General features: G+C 48.1%; 2 protein-coding genes across 9 annotated transcripts; both read left to right on the top strand.

The window, feature by feature from the left end:
• Nucleotides 1–14299, top strand: tnikb (TRAF2 and NCK interacting kinase b). 7 transcript variants are annotated; one of them, XM_037280178.1, is made up of 33 exons: nucleotides 6–311; nucleotides 1672–1737; nucleotides 3221–3277; nucleotides 3360–3485; nucleotides 3571–3681; nucleotides 3747–3837; nucleotides 3909–4039; nucleotides 4295–4349; nucleotides 4446–4524; nucleotides 4608–4783; nucleotides 5329–5395; nucleotides 5467–5665; nucleotides 5759–5875; nucleotides 6193–6279; nucleotides 6437–6643; nucleotides 6912–7151; nucleotides 7868–7984; nucleotides 8292–8537; nucleotides 8830–8936; nucleotides 9018–9133; nucleotides 9255–9346; nucleotides 10034–10221; nucleotides 10360–10474; nucleotides 10693–10839; nucleotides 11048–11165; nucleotides 11262–11432; nucleotides 11733–11876; nucleotides 11986–12120; nucleotides 12211–12311; nucleotides 12465–12614; nucleotides 12714–12873; nucleotides 13029–13168; nucleotides 13381–14299. In XM_037280178.1, exons 1-33 carry the CDS (start codon nucleotides 255–257, stop codon nucleotides 13462–13464), a joined length of 4197 nt encoding a protein of 1398 aa, XP_037136073.1. In that variant the 5' UTR covers nucleotides 6–254; the 3' UTR covers nucleotides 13465–14299. The 7 variants fall into 7 exon arrangements, with proteins under 7 accessions (XP_037136080.1, XP_037136073.1, XP_037136076.1 ...); XM_037280181.1 differs by lacking the exon at nucleotides 6912–7151; XM_037280179.1 differs by lacking the exon at nucleotides 6193–6279 and having other exon boundaries at nucleotides 7–311.
• Nucleotides 11013–19778, top strand: LOC119139554 (eukaryotic translation initiation factor 5A-1-like). 2 transcript variants are annotated; one of them, XM_037280371.1, is made up of 5 exons: nucleotides 11013–11017; nucleotides 17997–18184; nucleotides 18286–18390; nucleotides 18607–18738; nucleotides 18815–19175. In XM_037280371.1, exons 2-5 carry the CDS (start codon nucleotides 18017–18019, stop codon nucleotides 18878–18880), a joined length of 471 nt encoding a protein of 156 aa, XP_037136266.1. In that variant the 5' UTR covers nucleotides 11013–11017; nucleotides 17997–18016; the 3' UTR covers nucleotides 18881–19175. The 2 variants fall into 2 exon arrangements, with proteins under 2 accessions (XP_037136266.1, XP_037136267.1); XM_037280372.1 differs by lacking the exon at nucleotides 11013–11017 and adding an exon at nucleotides 16553–16646 and having other exon boundaries at nucleotides 18815–19778.
• The last annotated feature ends 160 nt before the right edge of the window (nucleotides 19779–19938 follow it).

Genomic DNA, 19938 nt, shown 5'->3' with positions numbered 1-19938 from the left:
CCGCCGTCGCCGCGATGCACTCTGTCGTGCGCGCGTCCGCGCAGGTGGAGGCATGTAGCAGTACCTGAAGCCCGTGCACGTAGTCGTCGCTTCTTCTTCTTCCTGACGTCGGCTGACCGCGTGGCGGGAGGAGGAAGGAGAGGAGGTGGTAGAGGAGAAAGGAGGAGGAGGCCGTGGAGGGAGCAAGATAGGAGGACGAGTCTATAGGACGCTTCCTTCCTTCCATCTTGAGTGAACCAGCCGCATCCGCCGCCATGGCGAGCGACTCCCCCGCGAGGAGTCTGGACGAGATCGACCTGTCTGCTCTGCGGGTAAGCCGAGCGTGCGTGCGCGTGCATCTCTACGTGCGTCTTGCCCACCACCTGTCCTATCCTGTACAATCCTTGTCCTCCTCCGTCTTACCCGTTTTCCTCACCATCCTTCCTCAACCTGTCTGGCCCCCCTCATCCTACCGGCGATGCGCGTGCGTGTGCTGCCTCGTTGCATGCTGCATACGTCGTGCGCGTGAATGTGTTTTCTTGACAATCGAGGGCGCGCGTGCTCACAACTCGATGAATGCAGATGTGTGTGAGTGCGTCTCGTTCAATCGCTTGTCTTGACGCGCGTGCACGTAAATCCCAACGAGGAGACGCGCGCACGCGCCAGCTAGTTCCGCCATTTCGTGATGTTGTGGTCACAGCAGCAGCAGTGCGCGCTCGGCGAGCACGCGCACTATCGTACGCCACAGCTGAGGAATGTGTGGGCGGCGGGCAAGCGTGTGCGTGTGCCTGGTGAAAGAATTCTCATGCCAACTTGCACCTTCTTACATGGCTCAAACGTGCATGTCAGCGCGTGCGCGGTCTCGTCTAGTCTTTCTCTTTTATTATTTTAATTACACAACACAACAGTGAATTACACGCGGTACAAAACAAGTACCTGCAGAGTCAAGTCTGGGCATGATGGAGGGTGCGACTCCGTGTGTGCGCGTGTGTGTGTGTGTGTGTGTGTGTGTGTATGTATGTATGTGTGTGTGTGTGTGCATGGGTGCGTGCGTGCACGTGTGTCATGTCAGAAAAGAGCAGATGCATTGTAGGCCTCAAATGTCTCCATCAGTGAGGAGAAATTAGGTCACACAGGACTGAGATGACACACACTTGCGCATGCACGCACACTCATTGGTAACCTTCTTCTCTTCCCTTTGTTGTCAAAGCGTTCTGTTCTAGCTTTTTGCAAATAGTAGCCACTCATTAGCATTCTCCAGCTTTAGAAGCGGACATCCTCAAACAGAGTGAGAGCGGACATCTACCACCTACACTTACATTTCATCCCTTCCGAAGTGACTCAATAATGTAGTTTTAACCTCTAATCTGACTCGGACTCGACCGTCACAATTTCCACTAGAACCTGTTGTGATTTGATCTATGGATCCCCAGCACTTTATTAAATCTATTAAGTTATAAGTCAAGGAAGAAGCATCCACATCTTTTAGCATTAGCTTAGCATCATAGCACTCATTCTCAGCATCTTTTAGCTTTAGCTTAGCATCGTTTCTCACCCAGTTAGCATATCTTTAGCTTGTAGCGTCATCTTGCTGCTACGCAGCATCTTTTAAGTATTTCAGTGTTACTGTAGTACTACTTTGAAGGTGTGTTAATATTTCCCGTTTGCTAACTTGTTGCGCGTCTCTCCCAGGACCCAGCGGGCATCTTTGAGCTGGTTGAACTGGTTGGCAATGGCACCTATGGCCAAGTATACAAGGTAAGGCTTGTTGTTACAAGGTAAATTTTCATATTCCTGTGTTGTGTGTATATTTCAGATAATTCTCAGATTTAAGCCTATGCAAAGTGTTTTGTGTAAACACATCGGGTCTGAGTTGCGCATTCCCAAACAAGCTGCAGTGGCCCTGATTTTGCTAGTTCTAGTGATGGTCAAGGAAGTTCTGGTTGTAAAAGTGCTTTTTGGACTTCTGATTTGCCGTAGCAGATTCTTAACGCGAGTGCTAATACAGAGGTGCTAATAACCAGTAGTGCCGCTGAAGCTATACACATTTGTGGAATTCCTGGAAGTTGACTGTGAAGTCAGGGAGTGAGAGCACGTCCACACGTGTGATGTTCTTGTCATGCGCTCGCATGCATCTTGCCGGTTAAATATGTTATTGTGTGTGCGTGTGCGCGTGCGTGTGTGTGCGCGTGTGTGCGTGTGCGTGTGTGTGTGTGTGTGTGTCATGGAAAACGCACACAATTTAATTTTTGTACATTCTTGCCTAAGACGTCTTGCTTAATACTGACTACTGACTCATTAGACTGTTGAATATGTTTGTGGCTGGGAACTTGGTTCTTGTTTGATTAAATTAGAGGACTACAACACATGTTCACTTAGACATTTTTTTTTAAAAGCTTAGAAAATTGCACTTGTGCATTGAGATACAAGTTTAATTTTTCATCAACTTTACCCGTTGAAATGAATGGAAGGCCATTTATCCGAGCCAGCCCCCAACCCACAAAAAAATCACACCGTATTGTACTTTATAAAAACGTAGAGTCAAGAGAATAAAATGAACTAGTTTGTGTGTCATGATTTATTGCTGCAATTCATTTCATTGTGCTGCTCCTTCTGGTGTGCCTGCTATGGCCACCAGGGAGCAGTATAATAAAGTAATGCAAACATAATTAAAGAAGAGTAGTACTTGTTCTTCTTCTGGCTTTAATATCAGTCATTTTTCACCTGCTTTTTTCTATTTGTGTCGATGTAATTGTCTTTAATCTTATCCTTGATAATCTTGAAGTCGTTTGAACGGTAACAGCGCGCCAGGAATGTTGGGCTTGTCTGAACACAGCACCTGAGGATTGTTGTTGTTGTTGGTGAGGCTGCAGCTAAGGAGGTCCACCGCCTCCCTCCCTGCAGGTGTGTGCGTCCATGTGGCTTTTCTCACACACACACACACGCCCACACACACACGCCCGGAGACTAACACGAGCGATTGTGTGGCAGGCGTCAGTGTTGCAGGAAGCCAGATAAGCAAACAGATATGGTATCGCTTCCTCTCGCTTCACTTTTATTGCCCGCCACCTCCACAGTGTTACACTGTCAACCTGACGTCCAATCAGATGACTGGTGTGGATGAAAATGTCTTCACACCGTCTTGAAGAAACAAAATATAACAAAATGTTCAGCTAAACTGTGCAAGAGTTTTTCTTTTAATTGTTATGATTAAAAAAAAGGGGTTGTCTGTGTGCATCAGGGTCGCCATGTCAAGACTGGCCAGCTGGCGGCAATCAAGGTCATGGATGTCACGGGAGTAAGTAACACATGTAGACTGTATGTCAAGACACACACACACGAAGATTCATGCTCACAAATGTGTGTGTTTGTGTGTCAAGGATGAGGAAGAGGAGATTAAAGCCGAGATCAACATGCTGAAGAAGTACAGCCACCACAGAAACATTGCCACCTACTACGGCGCCTTCATCAAGAAGAATCCTCCTGGCATGGATGACCAGCTGTGGGTGCGTATGGATCCAGGGCAAAAGTATTGGGACACGCAATACACCAATCAACCAGTGAATGCTCTTTTTTTTTTTTTTCTTCTAGCTGGTGATGGAGTTCTGCGGCGCCGGCTCGGTGACGGATCTCATCAAGAACACCAAAGGCAGTTCCCTGAAGGAGGAGTGGATTGCTTACGTCTGCAGGGAGATCCTCAGGGTGAGCTGGCTTGAATTGAGAAGAACATGTGAAGGGCATGTTGAAGCGTTGACGTCCTCCTGCAGGGTCTCACTCACCTCCACCAGCACAAGGTCATCCACCGTGACATCAAGGGTCAAAACGTGCTTCTAACAGAGAACGCCGAAGTCAAGCTAGGTGAGATCCGAATGCCTCTTTTTCCCCGTGAAGCATGGTTACATTTATCGTATTTTTGCGTGTGTGCGTAGTGGACTTCGGTGTGAGCGCTCAGCTGGACCGCACGGTGGGCCGCAGGAACACCTTCATCGGGACGCCGTACTGGATGGCGCCAGAGGTTATCGCCTGCGATGAGAACCCGGACGCCACCTACGACTTCAAGGTACGCCTGACGTGCTTACAGGTTTGTGGTGGCGACGTGTTATTTGTGCCGCTTCCCGATATCAGTTGGGACGTGTGACTGCGGAACGGTCCGGAACAAGTGAAATGAGAAGGAAAAGTGTCAGAATGTGAGAGGACAGATGGCGGCGTGATATTTTTATGACTTAACAAGTACACGTAGCGCAGCTAGCATGTTAGCACGTTGGCTGGGAACGGGTAAGTGAAGGCGCTTGTTTTTGTGTGTGTGTTCGTGCAGAGCGATTTGTGGTCGCTGGGCATAACGGCCATCGAGATGGCGGAGGGAGCGCCGCGTAAGTCACAAACTTTTAAGTTCAACACATGGTCGTGCGGTCAACATACTTTAATTTGTGTTATTTCTTCCACTTTCTTCTCCTTGTTATCTTCAGCGCTGTGTGACATGCATCCCATGAGAGCGCTCTTCCTCATCCCCAGAAATCCTGCCCCCAGACTCAAGTCAAAGAAGTGGTGAGTCATGTGACACTCTTGGACCATTTGAATGTACGTGGGAGGTTCAGTGTTGTGTTGTTGTGCCACGTGTGCCCGTGAAGGTCCAAAAAGTTCCAGTCGTTTATCGAGAGTTGCCTGATGAAGAGTCACAGCCAGCGGCCGAGCACGGAGCAGCTCCTCAAGCATCCCTTCATTCGGGACCTGCCCAACGAGCGACAGGTGCGCATCCAGCTCAAGGACCACATCGACCGCACCAAGAAGAGGCGCGGAGAGAGAGGTGAGTGGCCGTCGAGGTTGTGGACAACATTGTATATTCAAACACCAAAATAACAAACATCAGCTAGCTTAATGCCCGCATATAATACAGAACGCCTTTGATCGGCTCACAGAAATTAGCCTCATTGTTACTTTATTTTGTTGAATGTTTGAGAAAAATTTTCAATTTTCGCACATGTCCTGAATGTTGTTAGTCACCTGAATGTTGAACAGAGGCTGAGATCTACCGGAGTCAAATTCCTTGTTTGGTATGCCCAAAAATGGCCAATAAACTTCTTGAAGGGTTGTGGAAAACATTGTATATTCAAACACCAGAATAACAAACATCACCTAGCTTAATGCTAACATATAATACAAAATGCCTTTGATCGCCTAACAGAAATTAGCCTCATTGTTACTTTATTTTGTTGAAGGGATGTGGACAACATTGTATATTCAAACATCAAAATAACAAACATCGCCTAGCTTAATGCTAACATATAATACAAAACACCTTTGATCGGCTAGCAGAATTTAGCATCATCATATTTTCCATGATCCTTCCAGATGAGACGGAGTACGAGTACAGTGGCAGTGAGGAAGAAGATGAAGAGCGGGACATCGGAGAGCCCAGGTATAACTGCTGCCCGCCTTCTCCGCTGCCCCCTCACTTTTTAACCCCGCCTCCTCTGTGCCCTTCTCCAGCTCCATCATCAATATTCCCGGGGAGTCCACTCTGAGGCGAGACTTCCTGCGCCTGCAGCTGGCCAATAAGGAGCGCTCGGAGCTGATTCGCCGGCAGCAGCTAGAGCAGCAGCAGAACGAGGAGCACAAGCGCCAACTGCTGGCTGAGAGGCAGAAGCGCATCGAGGAGCAGAAGGAGCAGAGGCGACGTCTGGAGGAGGTGACAACGATATGATTATTTGTTTATTTTCCACTGGAGTTGCATATGGACGATCTCACGCTCCTGCCCTGTTTTTGTTTTCCCGACGTACAGCAACAACGTCGCGAACGTGAGATGCGCAAGCAGCAAGAGCGTGAGCAAAGGAGACGGTACGAGGAGATGGAGCAGATTCGCCGAGAAGAGGAGAGGCGGCACGCCGAGCGGGAGCAGGTACGGACCTTGGACGGAGAGATGGACGCTCACACTAAAATCTAATCTAAAAGAATCAAACCAACCATAAGAATTTGAATCTGTGTCCATCGAGAACATTAGACAACGAAATAGAGGTTTGGAATGTGCCACTTCCTGTCTGCTCGCCGTCATCTGACTTCTTTCTGCCTTTTGAAAAGCTGGAACCAATCTAACACTAACACAGCTTCACCTTTTTGGTTTCTAACCGCTCTACCCTCCTCCACTTCCTTCTTCTTCCCGCTTCGGTGATTGGCTCCCACTGCTCGCTCCCTCTGCGGCGCTGCTGCCCGCCTTAGGAGTACATCCGTAGACAGCTGGAGGAAGAGCAGAGGCAGTTGGAGATCCTGCAGCAGCAGCTCCTGCAGGAGCAGGCCTTACTGCTGGTAACCTTACTTAGTAGGGCCGTTTCTATGGCGACCGCAAAATGCATGTGCAGCCAGGGGTTACGTTCCAGGTCTCCTTCCTCCTAACATAACCATTGTTAAGTGAGGCAAAAAAAAATAAAAAATCTTCGCTCTAATTGTTGTCTTGTGTGGTCAGGAGTACAAGCGCAAGCAGATTGAGGAGCAGCGTCAGGCCGAGCGTCTGCAGAGGCAGCTGCAGCAGGAGCGAGCCTACCTGGTGTCTCTGCAGCAGCAGCAGCAGCAGGACCCGCAGCAGCGCCCTCTACAGGACAAGAAGCAGCTCTACCACTACAAGGACCAGGCGCCAGGGGCCGCCAATGACAAACCTACCTGGGCTAAGGAGGTAGGCGCACTTTGTCCTTCTGATACACTCTGTCCATCTTCCTTGTCCTTATTGTCATTATACTTGAGAATAACCTTCAGCTTTAACAGGCATAGAAGCAGGGTGCAGTTGGACAGAGGATCATTTGTGATCAAGTCCACATGTCCGCACATATTTTTATCGTGCTTTAAATATCTCATCACTTAGCCTTTTTGGTCCACTAGCTCAATGCTAACGCTTCATCAACTAAAGATGTGGTCCAGTAAATCCTGGCGTCCGCCCTCCGCAGGTGATGCGGCGAGCTCAGAGCAACTCCCCTCGCATCCCCCCCAAGAGATACCACTCCTTTAGGCATGTGCGAGACGCCCAGCTGGACCCTCTTCTCTTACTGCCTGGTTACAAGCCGTGCCGCCGCCGCCGTCCCCCCTCCTACCCCGCCCACGACAGCCCCTCCAGGGATCACGTCCACGTACCGCGCATCCGGATCACCTGCGTCCCCGACGCTCGAGGCCGGAGTCCCGACCGCCGGGTCAGTTAGAGGACGAGAAGGAGTTACTAACTACTTTTTCTTTTTTAAACCCCGCTAATGCTTCTTGGTCCAAGCAGGTGGCTTCACTTCCTCTCATGGGCGACACTTTCACACTCATCTAAACGTCCTTTTCAGCTCTCAATGTTGTCATCTCTTATTTTTCTTCAGCTTCTTCTTCGGAACCAGTGCTTCCCAACCGCAGGAAATTGTTTCCATTCATTTCAATGGGGAGAGACGATGATGCCGCTTAACAAATTTTTTTGTGGCATTTTTATTTGGTGGTGCAATCAAGGTTGGGAAACACTGTACCAAACCTTTAATCTTTGCTTCATGTTTTGCTCTAGAAGGCTACGAGGTGAACTAACTAACTAACCAACACTTGCTCCTCTCCTGCAGGCTTCCTTTCCCTTCATATTACATTTTGTCAACACATGAAGTCATTCAATGAGGGAATGTTTTGCACGAGTGTCGTTGATGAGCTGAGTGATTGCACATTTTTTGAGGCCGCAGCGGTCGACACATGTAGGGCAACCGTGGCTATAATCAGACTGACTCTCTGCGGATAACGCACACACACACTCGAAGAAAAGCTTCCCTGGGAAATGACGCTTCTAAGGTTCAAAGGTCGCAAGTGCATGTGCCCCCTGCTGCATGCCGGGAGTGACTGAGTTGTGACGTTTTGCGACCAACTGACATACCTCCCTCCTGCCTTGCAGCATAAAGTCTCCAACCGGATCTCGGACCCGTCGCTGCCCCCGCGCTCCGAGTCCTTCAGCAGCGGCGGCATCCAGCAGGCCAGGACCCCGCCCATGCACCGCTCCGTCGAACCGCAGGTGGGTACGCAACAAAACATACCTCAGCAGCTTCTGTCAATCAAATAACAGACACGCCTCCGCAAATATATTTTTTTAATTGTTTGGAAGGGTCAGCATCACTGGAAAAATCGATTCCTCCTGACAAATAAATTTGAATTTATTTGTCCGCCCGAGTGTGAATGCTGTGTGTGATGCACGATGTTCTCTCCTTTTTCTTCTTCATCCCGACAACACGGCGGATTCCTGCTCCTGTCCCTCCTTTCCCCGCCATCACCTCCATTTCCTTTTCCTCTTCTCCCTCCTCTTCCTGCCGGTGCCGCTGCAGATGGCCCACTTGGTGCAGGTGAAGAGTCCGGGCCTGTCCGGTTCTCAGTCCCTGTACGACCCCCACGGGGTGTCGTCTTCGTCCTCCGCCCTGTCGCCCTCCCCCTCGCGCCCTCCCATGCCCCGGCAGAACTCGGACCCCACCTCCGACACCCCTCCTCCCCTGCCTCTCGCACGTCTGGCACCCCCTCTCGACAAGCTGGATCGCAGCTCCTGGCTGCGGCAGGACGACGACATGCCCCCCAAGGTGTCTGCATGCCGCCTCCTGTGCGCCTCTGTGTGTGCGTGCTTTGTGCTGTGTACAGTGAACCAGGCCTCGTTTGTTGTCTTTATTTATTTTGCTCTGTGTGTTGTTTGTTTATACGGTACAGTGAACCCCTGACAGTGTTTAGGGACTAAGATCCGCCACAAATGGTGAAAATCGGCAATTCACTACCCACATTTGTATTTCATTTCAGTCCTTTTAGTCACAGGGTTCACTGTTGTCCTGAATTTGTGGCGCACATCATCATGTGACTTTCCCAACGTGCGTCCTTCAGGTTCCTCAACGGACCACGTCCATCTCTCCGGCCCTGGTCAGGAAGAACTCTCCAGGAAACGGGCCGGGACTCGGACCGCGGGCTGGAGCTCACCTTATACGGGCCAGGTACACGCACACAAGCGCACGTGTACAACATGCTGTTCTGGAGGCTTTTTGTTTGGTAAATAAAAGCTTGTGTTGCCTTAGCAACCCTGACCTGCGGAGAACTGACATTTCCATGGATACGCCCTTCAAGAGGACAAGCAGCGGAAGTTCCTCCAGCTCCAGCACCCCCAGCTCGCAAGGGGGATCCAACGAGCGAGGTGCTCACGCACACACGCACACACACACACACACGTATTTTGCCGCTTGCTGTCAACTGAAGATGTCATCACAGTTCCTCAGGTCACAGATAAAGAACATTTTGGAATTGTCGTTTTTCAGCAAACGCAGCCATGAAGCCTGAAGGCTCCACGATGGCGTCTGACGAAGCAAAAGACGACAGCAGAGACGTGTCCAGACCCAGTCGGCCTGCGGTGAGTACACACATACTGACACACACATTGGACACACACCAGTTGGTACATTTCTCATGCTCATTGTCACTCTTCTTCTCTCTCCTCCATCCATCAGAGCTATAAGAAAGCTCTAGATGAGGTCAGTGGTACGAGTAACTCTTCCCCCTCACGAGCACGTTAGCATGCTAGCCATGTGCCCTGTAGCGGTGGGTGAGTGGTTGCCAGAATGCAACCCCGAGCCCCGGGGAAATGTAACATAGCGTATTTCGGGGGCCCAAATGAAAAGATGATTTGATTTCCCGGTATGTCGGAGGTGAACCTGCAGCACCTTCCTGTCACTGCGATAGACATACAGTATATAGACATAGACGAGCACTCAGACGTCCATGCCATACTGAATGTTGAGTAGTTGACATTTGGAGGTGCAAATGTTCCCTGAGCTTTTACCTTTCCTCCCCAGCATGCAGCACGTCCACACAAACTTCCCGCACAAGCGTCTACCTTCCTGAGGCTACCTCACTCCGTGCACTTGTTCTTTAGCTTTTTAACTGCAAAGCCTTTGTTTTTACAGTAAACAGAGGCCTGACATGAATAGCAAAAAAAAATCTCCACCACATCAACTTGGCACCACTGAGACGAAGAACAATAATTTGAGGTTCTGAACTCCTTTCTCCGAATTAACTTCATGCTTTATGTCCCTGCCAGGACCTGACGGCGTTGGCCAAAGAGTTGCGAGAGCTGCGCCAGGGCGAAGAAACCAGCCGGCCGCCCGTCAAAGTCACCGACTACTCTTCGTCCAGCGAGGAGTCGCACAGCAGTGAGGACGAGGAAGGCGACGGAGAAGGAGGGGCCAACGACGGGACGGTCGCCGTTAGCGACATCCCGCGTATCATGTGAGATGAATAAATTAAATCATAACAAAAGTCCACTAGCTTAATGCTAGTTTATAAAGTGGAATTCTATAGAGGGTCTTTCAGAGGACTGAGGAGCTTACATAGAAAGAAATGAGACATACCCAAAATGTGTTTCAGGCCTGCCGCCAGCCAAGGAGCCAATGAGTCGCTGGGCATGATGGGAGGACACAACGACTTGCACGGCGACGCATACGGAAACAACTCTCGGGACGGCACTCTGATGATGCGCGAGGTGAGCGCGCTCTCGTGTTTGTGGACACGGTGAACCACATGCTGCTTCACCAAGTCAACTGTTGGCATTTAGCAGCGTCATGATTTAGCAAATCACGACTGCCTCCAGTTGCCCTTCTAGAGAACACCAAAACCAAAAGCCCCCTTCAACCTGCTCTCTCCAGCCTCTCACATGCCAATCACAGCCGCGCTGCCCGCCCCCTGTCTGTCTTCTTCCAGAAGCGTGGCGAGCGGCGGCGGAGCTCCACCGCCAGCAACGGCGTCTTCGGCATCGCTAATTTGTTTGCCGACGCCTCAAATCTGCCCGATTTGGTGCAGCAAAGTTCCGCCCCCCTCGTTGCCCCTGGCGACGCTCCCGGGGCAAAAGTAGGTTGAATGAGTCGGTTTGCCTACGAAACCTCCTTGTCAACCCGTGATCCCACACTGTGACCACGCCCACTCTTCCTGGTTTCTTGATTTGCAAATTGGAAATCTTCCCTCCAGTCTCTTCCATTATGGCAACCTGCTTTTAATTGAAGATTTCTGATTGGAAACTCTTCCGTCTGTGGCTGAGCTGTGTTTTGCATCCCGGCAGTACGGGATGGGAGGAGGAGGCGGCAGCGGAGGCTCCAAGGCCTCCTTCACGCCATTTGTGGATCCCAGGGTGTACGGGACGTCCCCGACAGATGACGAGGACAACATCTCGGCTTCGGGTGTGTCAGATGTGCCCCCCCCCCCACCCCCGAAAAGCAAACGAATCTCAATGCCAACGCTGCTGTTGTAACGTGTTTTTTTGTGTTGTGGTGCAGCCTTGTTTGCAGATGAACTGCTGAAGCAGGAGCAGGCACGGCTCAACGAGGCCCGCAAGATCTCGGTGGTCAACGTGAACCCCACCAATATACGACCGCACAGCGACACGCCAGAGATTCGCAAGTACAAGAAACGCTTCAACTCCGAGATCCTGTGCGCTGCGCTTTGGGGTGAGAACAACATTGCCTTGAGAACACCATACTAGCTTAATGCTAACAAACAATTCAAAACACTATAGACATGCTAATGTTAGCATCGGTAATTGTGGTTTTAGAAGCACTGAATATTTGAGTACCAACAGTGGAGCGACACATGTAGACAGACATTAGCATCCTTGTCACTTTTATATTTAAAACTACTGTCATGAGTCACATCTTTTTTTTTTTACTTACCAATTGAACAAGCAAAGAACAAATGATGCACACATTTGGTTCGTCCACAAAGCTGACGTTTTGTGCGTGTGCATGCAGGCGTAAATCTGCTGGTGGGAACCGAGAACGGCCTAATGCTCCTGGACCGTAGCGGGCAGGGCAAAGTGTACAACCTCATCAACCGCAGACGCTTCCAGCAGATGGATGTCCTGGAAGGTCTCAACGTCCTGGTCACCATTTCAGGTGGACTCTCACACTCGACCAAAATGTCTTCATTTTGCTCAATTCGTGCTTTCATTGTAAACCATCACTGCAAATTGTTGAATGATGATGCGGTTGCACACGTCTCCAGGCAAGAAGAACAAGTTGCGCGTTTACTACCTGTCCTGGTTGAGGAACCGGATACTCCACAACGACCCCGAGGTGGAGAAGAAGCAGGGCTGGATCACCGTAGGGGATCTGGAGGGCTGCGTGCACTACAAAGTCGGTACGAAAGTCTCGTTCGTGCCGGTGCCACGCGGGACTTGTGTTCTCTTCAAGTCTTTTCGGAACACTTATCGCTCAACTCTTATCGCAGTGAAGTATGAGAGGATCAAGTTCTTGGTGATCGCCTTGAAGAACGCTGTGGAGATCTACGCCTGGGCTCCCAAACCTTACCACAAGTTCATGGCCTTCAAGGTGCGTCTAGTAATAATAATGTCAGTCTTCTCAAAAGAGTCGATCTGCGCTAATTTCAGTAATTATATAATTATATTATAATTGTTATTATAATTATATTTGTTATATTTATAATTAAAATGTCCTAATATATGCCGTGACATGTGTCTTCAGTCTTTCACCGAGCTGCAACACCGCCCCCTGCTGGTGGACTTAACTGTGGAGGAGGGTCAGAGGTTAAAGGTCATCTACGGCTCCAACGCAGGCTTCCACGTTGTGGATGTGGACTCTGGAAACCCCTACGATATCTACATACCCTCGCATGTTAGTAGAAGAGAAACGAGAGCAACATTACATCACAGCTGTGATGACAGTGTTACTGAAACAAATGTCAACACATAATCACTGTAATGTATTTTTAAGATTCAAGGTCAGGTGACGCCGCACGCCATCGTGGTCCTCCCCAAGACAGATGGCATGGAGATGCTGCTGTGCTACGAGGACGAGGGCGTTTACGTCAACACCTACGGCCGCATCACTAAAGACGTGGTGCTGCAGTGGGGGGAGATGCCCACCTCGGTTGGTACGTCAACCACCATATTTCTGTCTTCTTTACTGCTACATATTAGTCGGGGCACCAGTAAGTCACAGTCGTGTGTGTGTGCGCGTGTGTGTGTGTGTGCGTCTGTGTGCGCGTGTGTGTGCGTGCGTGTGTGTGTGTGCGTGCGTGTGTGTCAGCCTACATCCACTCCAACCAGATTATGGGATGGGGAGAGAAGGCCATCGAGATCCGCTCGGTGGAAACGGGACACCTGGACGGCGTCTTCATGCACAAGCGGGCGCAGCGCTTGAAGTTCTTGTCCGAGAGGAATGACAAGGTGAGCGTCTCAACGGGAATATTCATCCCGACGTGGCATGGTTGAAAGTTTTGGAGAAATTTTGGGAGATGCACTGTGGGATTTTTTATTTTTTTTTGCTCAAATAGAGCATGTGAGACTTGATGTCTTTGTAGATGATAAAGAATATATGCCTGTTAAAAAAAAAAAAAAAAAAAGAGATGGATGACTGTGGTGCTCTTTGTCCTGTGCAGGTGTTCTTTGCGTCCGTGCGTTCAGGAGGCAGCAGCCAAGTGTTCTTCATGACCCTCAACAGAAGCTCCATGATGAACTGGTAACCCCGACTGCACTAGCAACATGGCCGCCGTGCTTCGGGGAGTGAGGACGGACCCTTCAGGGTCCAGTGGAGCTCGGCGACGCCTTTGCGGCGCTCGTTCCTTGAGAGGTGGCCGACGTGACGGCGGGCAAGTAGCCTCGGATCTCCCCATGCGGGTGACTACGGACGGTTTGTAGCACACCACTTGTTCTTTGCGGGACCACTTCCTGGATCTGCTCCAGTCTAGCGACGTCTTTTAACCCCACCGCTGGTATTGCGCCAGGAACCAAATGAAACAGTTTTACTCCCAAATGGTTGCATCGCCCCGCCCGTTGGTTTTCAAAATAACTCTTTGTCTGGTAATGGCTCATAAACGTGCTGTGAAAGATTTGTAGTTAAAAATAAAAATATTGTAAAAGGCAAAAGAGAAAAAACAACTTGATTTGTTCAATAAGAATGAAATTGAGAAATTTTTTTTTTTTAATTTGATTTTGTCTGAAATTGATCAAGCAACATTTTGTAAGTTGAACATTTTAAATGCGATAATCCTTAATCAAGCCTCTCACTGTACTGCATTAAATCTGACTTTAATCGGGTGATTATTTTTTATAAAAGGCTTTCTTGTCACTATTCATCACTCGCGTGTTCAAATTGTTTTCTCTCTTTTTCCTCCAAAAGTGTTGTTCTCTCAGTTTATTCCCACGCGACCAACCACAAATATTACTGACGTAAAGATGTCGTCTTTCTCCTCGCTATTAGCGGACGCCAATACAACCACAGCGAGTAGTTTTTAAGGTTCATTCAATGAACTTTTTTATTGTAATTAAAAAAAAAAAAAAAAAAAGTGACGCTGCTAACAGAATTGATAACCCCTATTCTCCATCCTACGATGTAAATATTCTCACTGTTTAGGACACGGCACGCTACCTAGCACATCTGCACACATTCGAGTTTTTGCACAACATTGTTCATCTCATCTCACCGGGTATGTCGGGAATCCCTCCCAAGCTACTTTTTGTCCTCAATCCATTGAGAGTTAAAGCACTACAACATAGATGCTATTTAGTGGTAGCATTAAGCTAGCGAACGGAAAGGCTAAGCGATGAGGTTGTTAACTTTTGTTTTATGTTTTAGTAGGGAATGCCGCATGATTGCTGAGCGGACTATCTCGGGCCACACCATAACAAAATAAATCACAGGAGTTCCCAACACAGCCATTTTTTTTTTTTTTTTTAAGACACCAATTGTGACGTCATAGAATCACAATGCGAAGGAAAGGTAGACTAACAGGAACTCAAAGTTCACAGTCAAGACTTGAAACTTGCAGTTTGCCATCTCGTCCACAGTGGCGTGCAAAGCACACGAGATGCCCAGCCAACCGCCCCCCCGACCTCCCTCCTTTGCACACCATTGTTTGGCAACGTGCTAAATTAACTTCTGGAGCTCTGCTGAACTGAAGAATCTGATTTTTGAGCACATTGGATCATTTCACTGGACCTCTGTTGCTTAACGAACATATGGTGCACCGAAACCGGGGCAGTGAGTGTAGTAGTGCTGCCGACGTCAGCGTCCTTGAAAGCACCACTGCTCCGATGTCACTCACTCAGGAAACTCCACATGCATTCTTGGCTACCGAGCAAAATGCTTGGAAGATCCAGCTGAGCATTTATTCCATAACTAATGAATGACCTTGGATGTGGTATAAACGTTCAAACGGCTCTCCATAAAAATGTACCTGTAAACATTGTAACAATGAACTAAGTCATACACGTCACATGATTTATTCATTGGTGTTCCAATGAAGTTGTGATTTTTTTTTTTTTTTTTTTTTTGGGAAGGGATAAGTTTTACTCCCATTCTACAAAGAGCTGTGGCACCGCCCCCTTCCCCATGAGCACAAACTGGATGTTTATATTTTTCAGCATTTGTTTTTGTGCGCTTGTGTTAAGCCTTCAAGAGGCTCACGTTTTACTTAACATTGTTTTTCTCGAATGAACGTATGTGAAAGGTGGAAGCAAGACAACATGGGCCACCTGAAGCCTTTTCCATTATGTTTAAGAAGTTCACTTTTGTGGACACTGCGCTCTCTCTGTCTCCCTATATATATATATATATATATATATACGTACCGTAATTTTCGGACTATAAGTCGCACCGGAGTATAAGTCGCACCAGCCATAAAATGCCCAAAAAAGTGAAAAAAACCCATATATATGTATATAAGTCGCTCCTGAGTATAAGTCGCCCCCCCACCCAAACTATGAAAAAAAACCGCGACTTATAGTCCGAAAATTACGGTATATATATATATATATATGACACTGTATATCTTATTTTTGAGTTCTAGAGAAAGACAAAAAAAATGTTGATCAAGGCTTAGGTGTCTTTCTACAGATTAGAAAACAGCTATAACACTTTCTAAACAAAAAAAATTCAACACTGTTTTTATTGTGATATTTGTATTTCAATTTTTGTATCAAGACTGTGAACAGCTGTGACTGTGTGCGTGTGTGAGCACAGATGAGTGACATGCATGTGAGTGTGTTTTCACGTCATCTGGATCACCGGAATCAAACGACGACCTCAATTTAAGGACACGCATCTGTGATGTTAGAATTCTACAATAAACGTCCTCTTCTTGTACAGCAGCAACATCTCTTGTTTTTGTTCTCATAATCGGCAAAATAACCCAGCAATGATTAAAGATAAACAGCCAGATGCATCTTGTTGCTAACATAAGACTCCAATTCTTCATACATACATTTTCTGTGGGAGGAAACCGGAGTGCCCGGAGAAAACCCACGCGTGCCCGGGGAGAACATGCAAACTCCGCACAGGGAGGGCCGGAATCGAATCCGCACCCTCCTAACTGTGAGGCGGACGTGCTACCCAGTGCCCCACCGAGCCACCCTCTTTATACAGTATTTTGATTTTAATTTGGTTCAGAGAAATCATGTCAAAAACTTCAGCCTCTGCTTGACTGAATATCACCAATCGCAGCAAATTATAGAACGAAACACCCGTGAGAAATGAGGGAATATTCTATTTGAATGCGCTTGTGCTTCGTTGCCAGGTTTTTGCCCGACATGGGCATCAACCTGGCAACCCGTCGCGGATAAACGGCCCCTCCCTCGACCGCTCTCATACGGATGCTGCAGTAAGTTGGACACGCATGCGCACTTTCGCTCCTCTTTTCCTTGGAAGGTAAGTGTGGCATGGCGCGTGTTTGTGCCTCGAGGGGGAAAATGAAGCAAAATAACGGTCCCCGGCGCAGGTGATGGCGGACGGGGAGCGATCTAACAGAGGCGGGCGCTGATCGGGCGGCCTCAGCGGTCGCTTTTGTCGGCGTTTCGAGCGACTTTCGAGACTGTCGTGTCGCACGGGCGGCCAGGCTCTAATGAAAGCACAGCGGCAACAAGGCCTTCGTCATCGGTTCACCGCGGCGCGGCCGCTACAAGTCGCTTGTCATCCTATCGACTAACGGCCGCACAAGGGTCCCGTTTACTCGCTCAGAACAACGGTCTTTGAAGGAAAGCGGTCCGCTCGGCTCGGCATCGTGTCCTGTTCCGCGCGGAGCACTTTCCGAGCCAGCGCCGTTGTGGTTTTTAATGGCGATTTAATTGAATGGACTGCTAAGGCGGCTAGCGGCTGTTAGCATGGCGTCGCTAACTCGCATAACGGTACTCGAGCGCCCGCGTGTGTTTTGCTTTTTTTCTAGATTAATTCCGACACGCATCTCGTTTTCACGTCGTTTTACAGGCACTTGTCAAAATCGCCGAAAGCGACCGAGGACATTTAAAAGACACGATGTCACTACAAAATGTAATTTGTGAAATGTTTCGACAACGGTTTGACGATTTGAGGATCATTAGGAAAAATACGGGCCGGCTAACCAATGTTAGCATTTGCTAACTTTTTAAGGTTGACATCCAATGTTGCAACTTTGTCAAATGTGTCCTTGTATTTCGCTGAGCGCTCAAATTAAATGTTGGACTTTGTCCACGTCAATATTATTCCAGCCATTTGTTTTCAAAAAGCTAGATGAGCGAGCAGCCTCGTGTTGACGCGAGCACTTCGTCAGCGCGTCCACGTTTCACTGTCACCAAAAGTCTTTTTTTTTTCTTTTTTGGTGTACTTTTTTTCTTCTGATCAACGCTTTAGTCAAAGCTTTCCATGAACGTCGGCGTCATGTCGTTGTCGTTTTAGACACTTATGGCTCTTTTCCAAATGGTTTAACTTGTATGTATGACATATGTTAAAAGTTGAAGTAAGCAAACGTTAAACAGTGACAATAAGCTCGGAGGTAAATTGAACTTTTTAGTTAGATTATCATCAAGAGCTATTATTACTTAAATGCTATTAAGCAGTAGTATTTATTAATTTGTGGTATACATATTGTGCTTGTAAATATCTTTGGAAGCGCATTAAGGTTATCAAATTGTATTTCTCTGAAGGCGTGAAACCATCTCTACCTATTTACAAATAAAGTCTTGGAGGTAATTGAACTTTGAATCTGATTTTGAATTAATTTAACACAGTTAATTTGCGTTCCAGCAGCCCAAAAGCATTGCATCATGTCAGATCCCGAGCTCGACTTCGGGACCGTCGAGTCCGGCGCCTCTGCTACGTACCCCATGCAGTGCTCGGCCCTGCGTAAGAACGGCTTTGTGGTGCTCAAGGGGCGTCCCTGCAAGATCGTAGAGATGTCCACATCCAAGACCGGAAAGCACGGCCACGCCAAGGTGACGCCATGATGGCCATCCACCTTTTTTTATATTTTTTGTGCTAATGATTTGAAAAAATACCGATCTCATTTACCTACATCAATTCTGTTGTTACGTAGGTTAACCTGACTGGCATCGACATCTTCACTCAGAAGAAGTATGAAGACATGTGCCCCTCCACCCACAACATGGATGTCCCCTCTATCAAGAGGCTAGACTATCAGGTATGTTTGCAGAAGTCACGCTGTGCGCTCACTCCAGTTATGAACGCTACACTTAAAAACACAGATATCAAACTCGTCATGCATTTCTTTTCATGGTTTACGCTAATCATACAATTGCTTGCCGGTCCTTTGCACCAACATACACAAGAAGGCACCAAAGCATCACATCGCGTTTGTGGCAATAACCCTGAAAGCAGCCGTTGGTTCCCTTCTCAGTTGCTCAACATCACCGAAAACTTCATGTGCTTGATGGCCGACAACGGCGACATCCGCGAGGACCTGCGCGTCCCCGACAACGAAGTCGGCAAGGAAATCGAGTCCAAGTTTGAGGGGGGCGACGAGTTTCTGGTGAGCTCTCCGTGATGCACACGACACCCACCCACACCCCTCACATGACAGCTCACACGCCTCGCTAACTTGGCAGGTCACCGTCATGTCTGCCATGGGGGAGGAATGCGCCGTGGCTACCAAGGTCCTGACCAACAAATAAGGAGACGGACTTTGCAGCCCTGGCAACAAGCACCGCCCACAACCAGTCTCTTGCATTTTCATTGGTTCTGTCACCAAAGCGTCGGCCTTCACTGACAACCTCAAAAATCATGCTTATGTCATTTCTTGATTTCCTCTCGTTTCGCTTTCTTTCATCACTGTCGGAAATATTTGAGTGCAGCTCGCTACCCGATTGCTCACATTTGTTGATAACTTTTAGGAAACAGCTGACTGGCTAAAATGTAATGAAATGAAATTCTAGGAAACAACTTCAAAAGAAAAAAACATGACCTGTTCTGTGCATCCGCTTCCTTTGACCTTCACAGTGTTGCTCACATTCCTGACTGTTGACATAACAACAATGGGATTCAGCGTTTGCATCTTTTTTTGTTTTTAGAAATATTCATTAGAATAAAATCTTGTAGAATGAGGCGCGGACCCCTGTAGATACTAGATCCGCTTGGGGGTGCCCCTCTGACGTCGAACCTCTCCAGTGACGGGATGTTGGCGGCAGCAGCGAGCACTTCTGGCCGCTTTCGCTCCACCCCAGCACTGCAAATTCCAAAACCAGGAAGTCCCCTCACCTCTCCTACCATTTAATATAGACGCGTGAGTGATTTTTGTCCCTCAAAATGCTGTGAGGCTCGCGTGCAAACAGCCATCCCTCCCAATACTAAACGAGTGATTTTTTTTTTTTTTATTTGTTATCCAAGAGGTGCGATTTGAATGCAGTGTGAGCTTCAGACAAGTGGGAGGCGCTTTGCAATGAGCTTTCTGTTTGAGGAACTCAAAATCGGGTTGGGGAGGGTGGTGGCCGCAAACTTTTTGTTCACGCGAGGCCTTTGTCACCTGACTGGAGATGGCTGAAATAAAACATTGAAACAAATGGATCAACTCTGCACATGTCTATGTTTGTGTCTTGTTGCTGCATGACTATTACCCAGTTAACGGTCATTTCTCTTAAAAGTGATCGAAACAATTGTACATGAGTTGGGGATATTCGAGTCATAAATGTTTACATAAATTCTAATCTGGTCTGGATGGAGCCTTCGTAGGAAT

The sequence above is a fragment of the Syngnathus acus genome, chromosome 20 (assembly GCF_901709675.1).
Source record: "Syngnathus acus chromosome 20, fSynAcu1.2, whole genome shotgun sequence".
Lineage (NCBI taxonomy): Eukaryota > Metazoa > Chordata > Actinopteri > Syngnathiformes > Syngnathidae > Syngnathus > Syngnathus acus.
This window is presented reverse-complemented; position numbering and strand designations above follow the sequence as displayed.

Bases quoted from the DNA above. Each gene is read 5' to 3' on its own strand.
- tnikb (XM_037280178.1), top strand. From the start codon at position 255: ATGGCGAGCGACTCCCCCGCGAGGAGTCTGGACGAGATCGACCTGTCT. The intron at 1,738-3,220 runs GTAAGGCTTGTT...TGTGTGCATCAG, and splicing joins CCTATGGCCAAGTATACAAG to GGTCGCCATGTCAAGACTGG. The intron at 4,350-4,445 runs GTAAGTCACAAA...TGTTATCTTCAG, and splicing joins GATGGCGGAGGGAGCGCCGC to CGCTGTGTGACATGCATCCC.
- LOC119139554 (XM_037280372.1), top strand. From the start codon at position 18,017: ATGTCAGATCCCGAGCTCGACTTCGGGACCGTCGAGTCCGGCGCCTCT. The intron at 18,185-18,285 runs GTGACGCCATGA...GTTGTTACGTAG, and splicing joins GAAAGCACGGCCACGCCAAG to GTTAACCTGACTGGCATCGA. The intron at 18,739-18,814 runs GTGAGCTCTCCG...CTAACTTGGCAG, and splicing joins AGGGGGGCGACGAGTTTCTG to GTCACCGTCATGTCTGCCAT.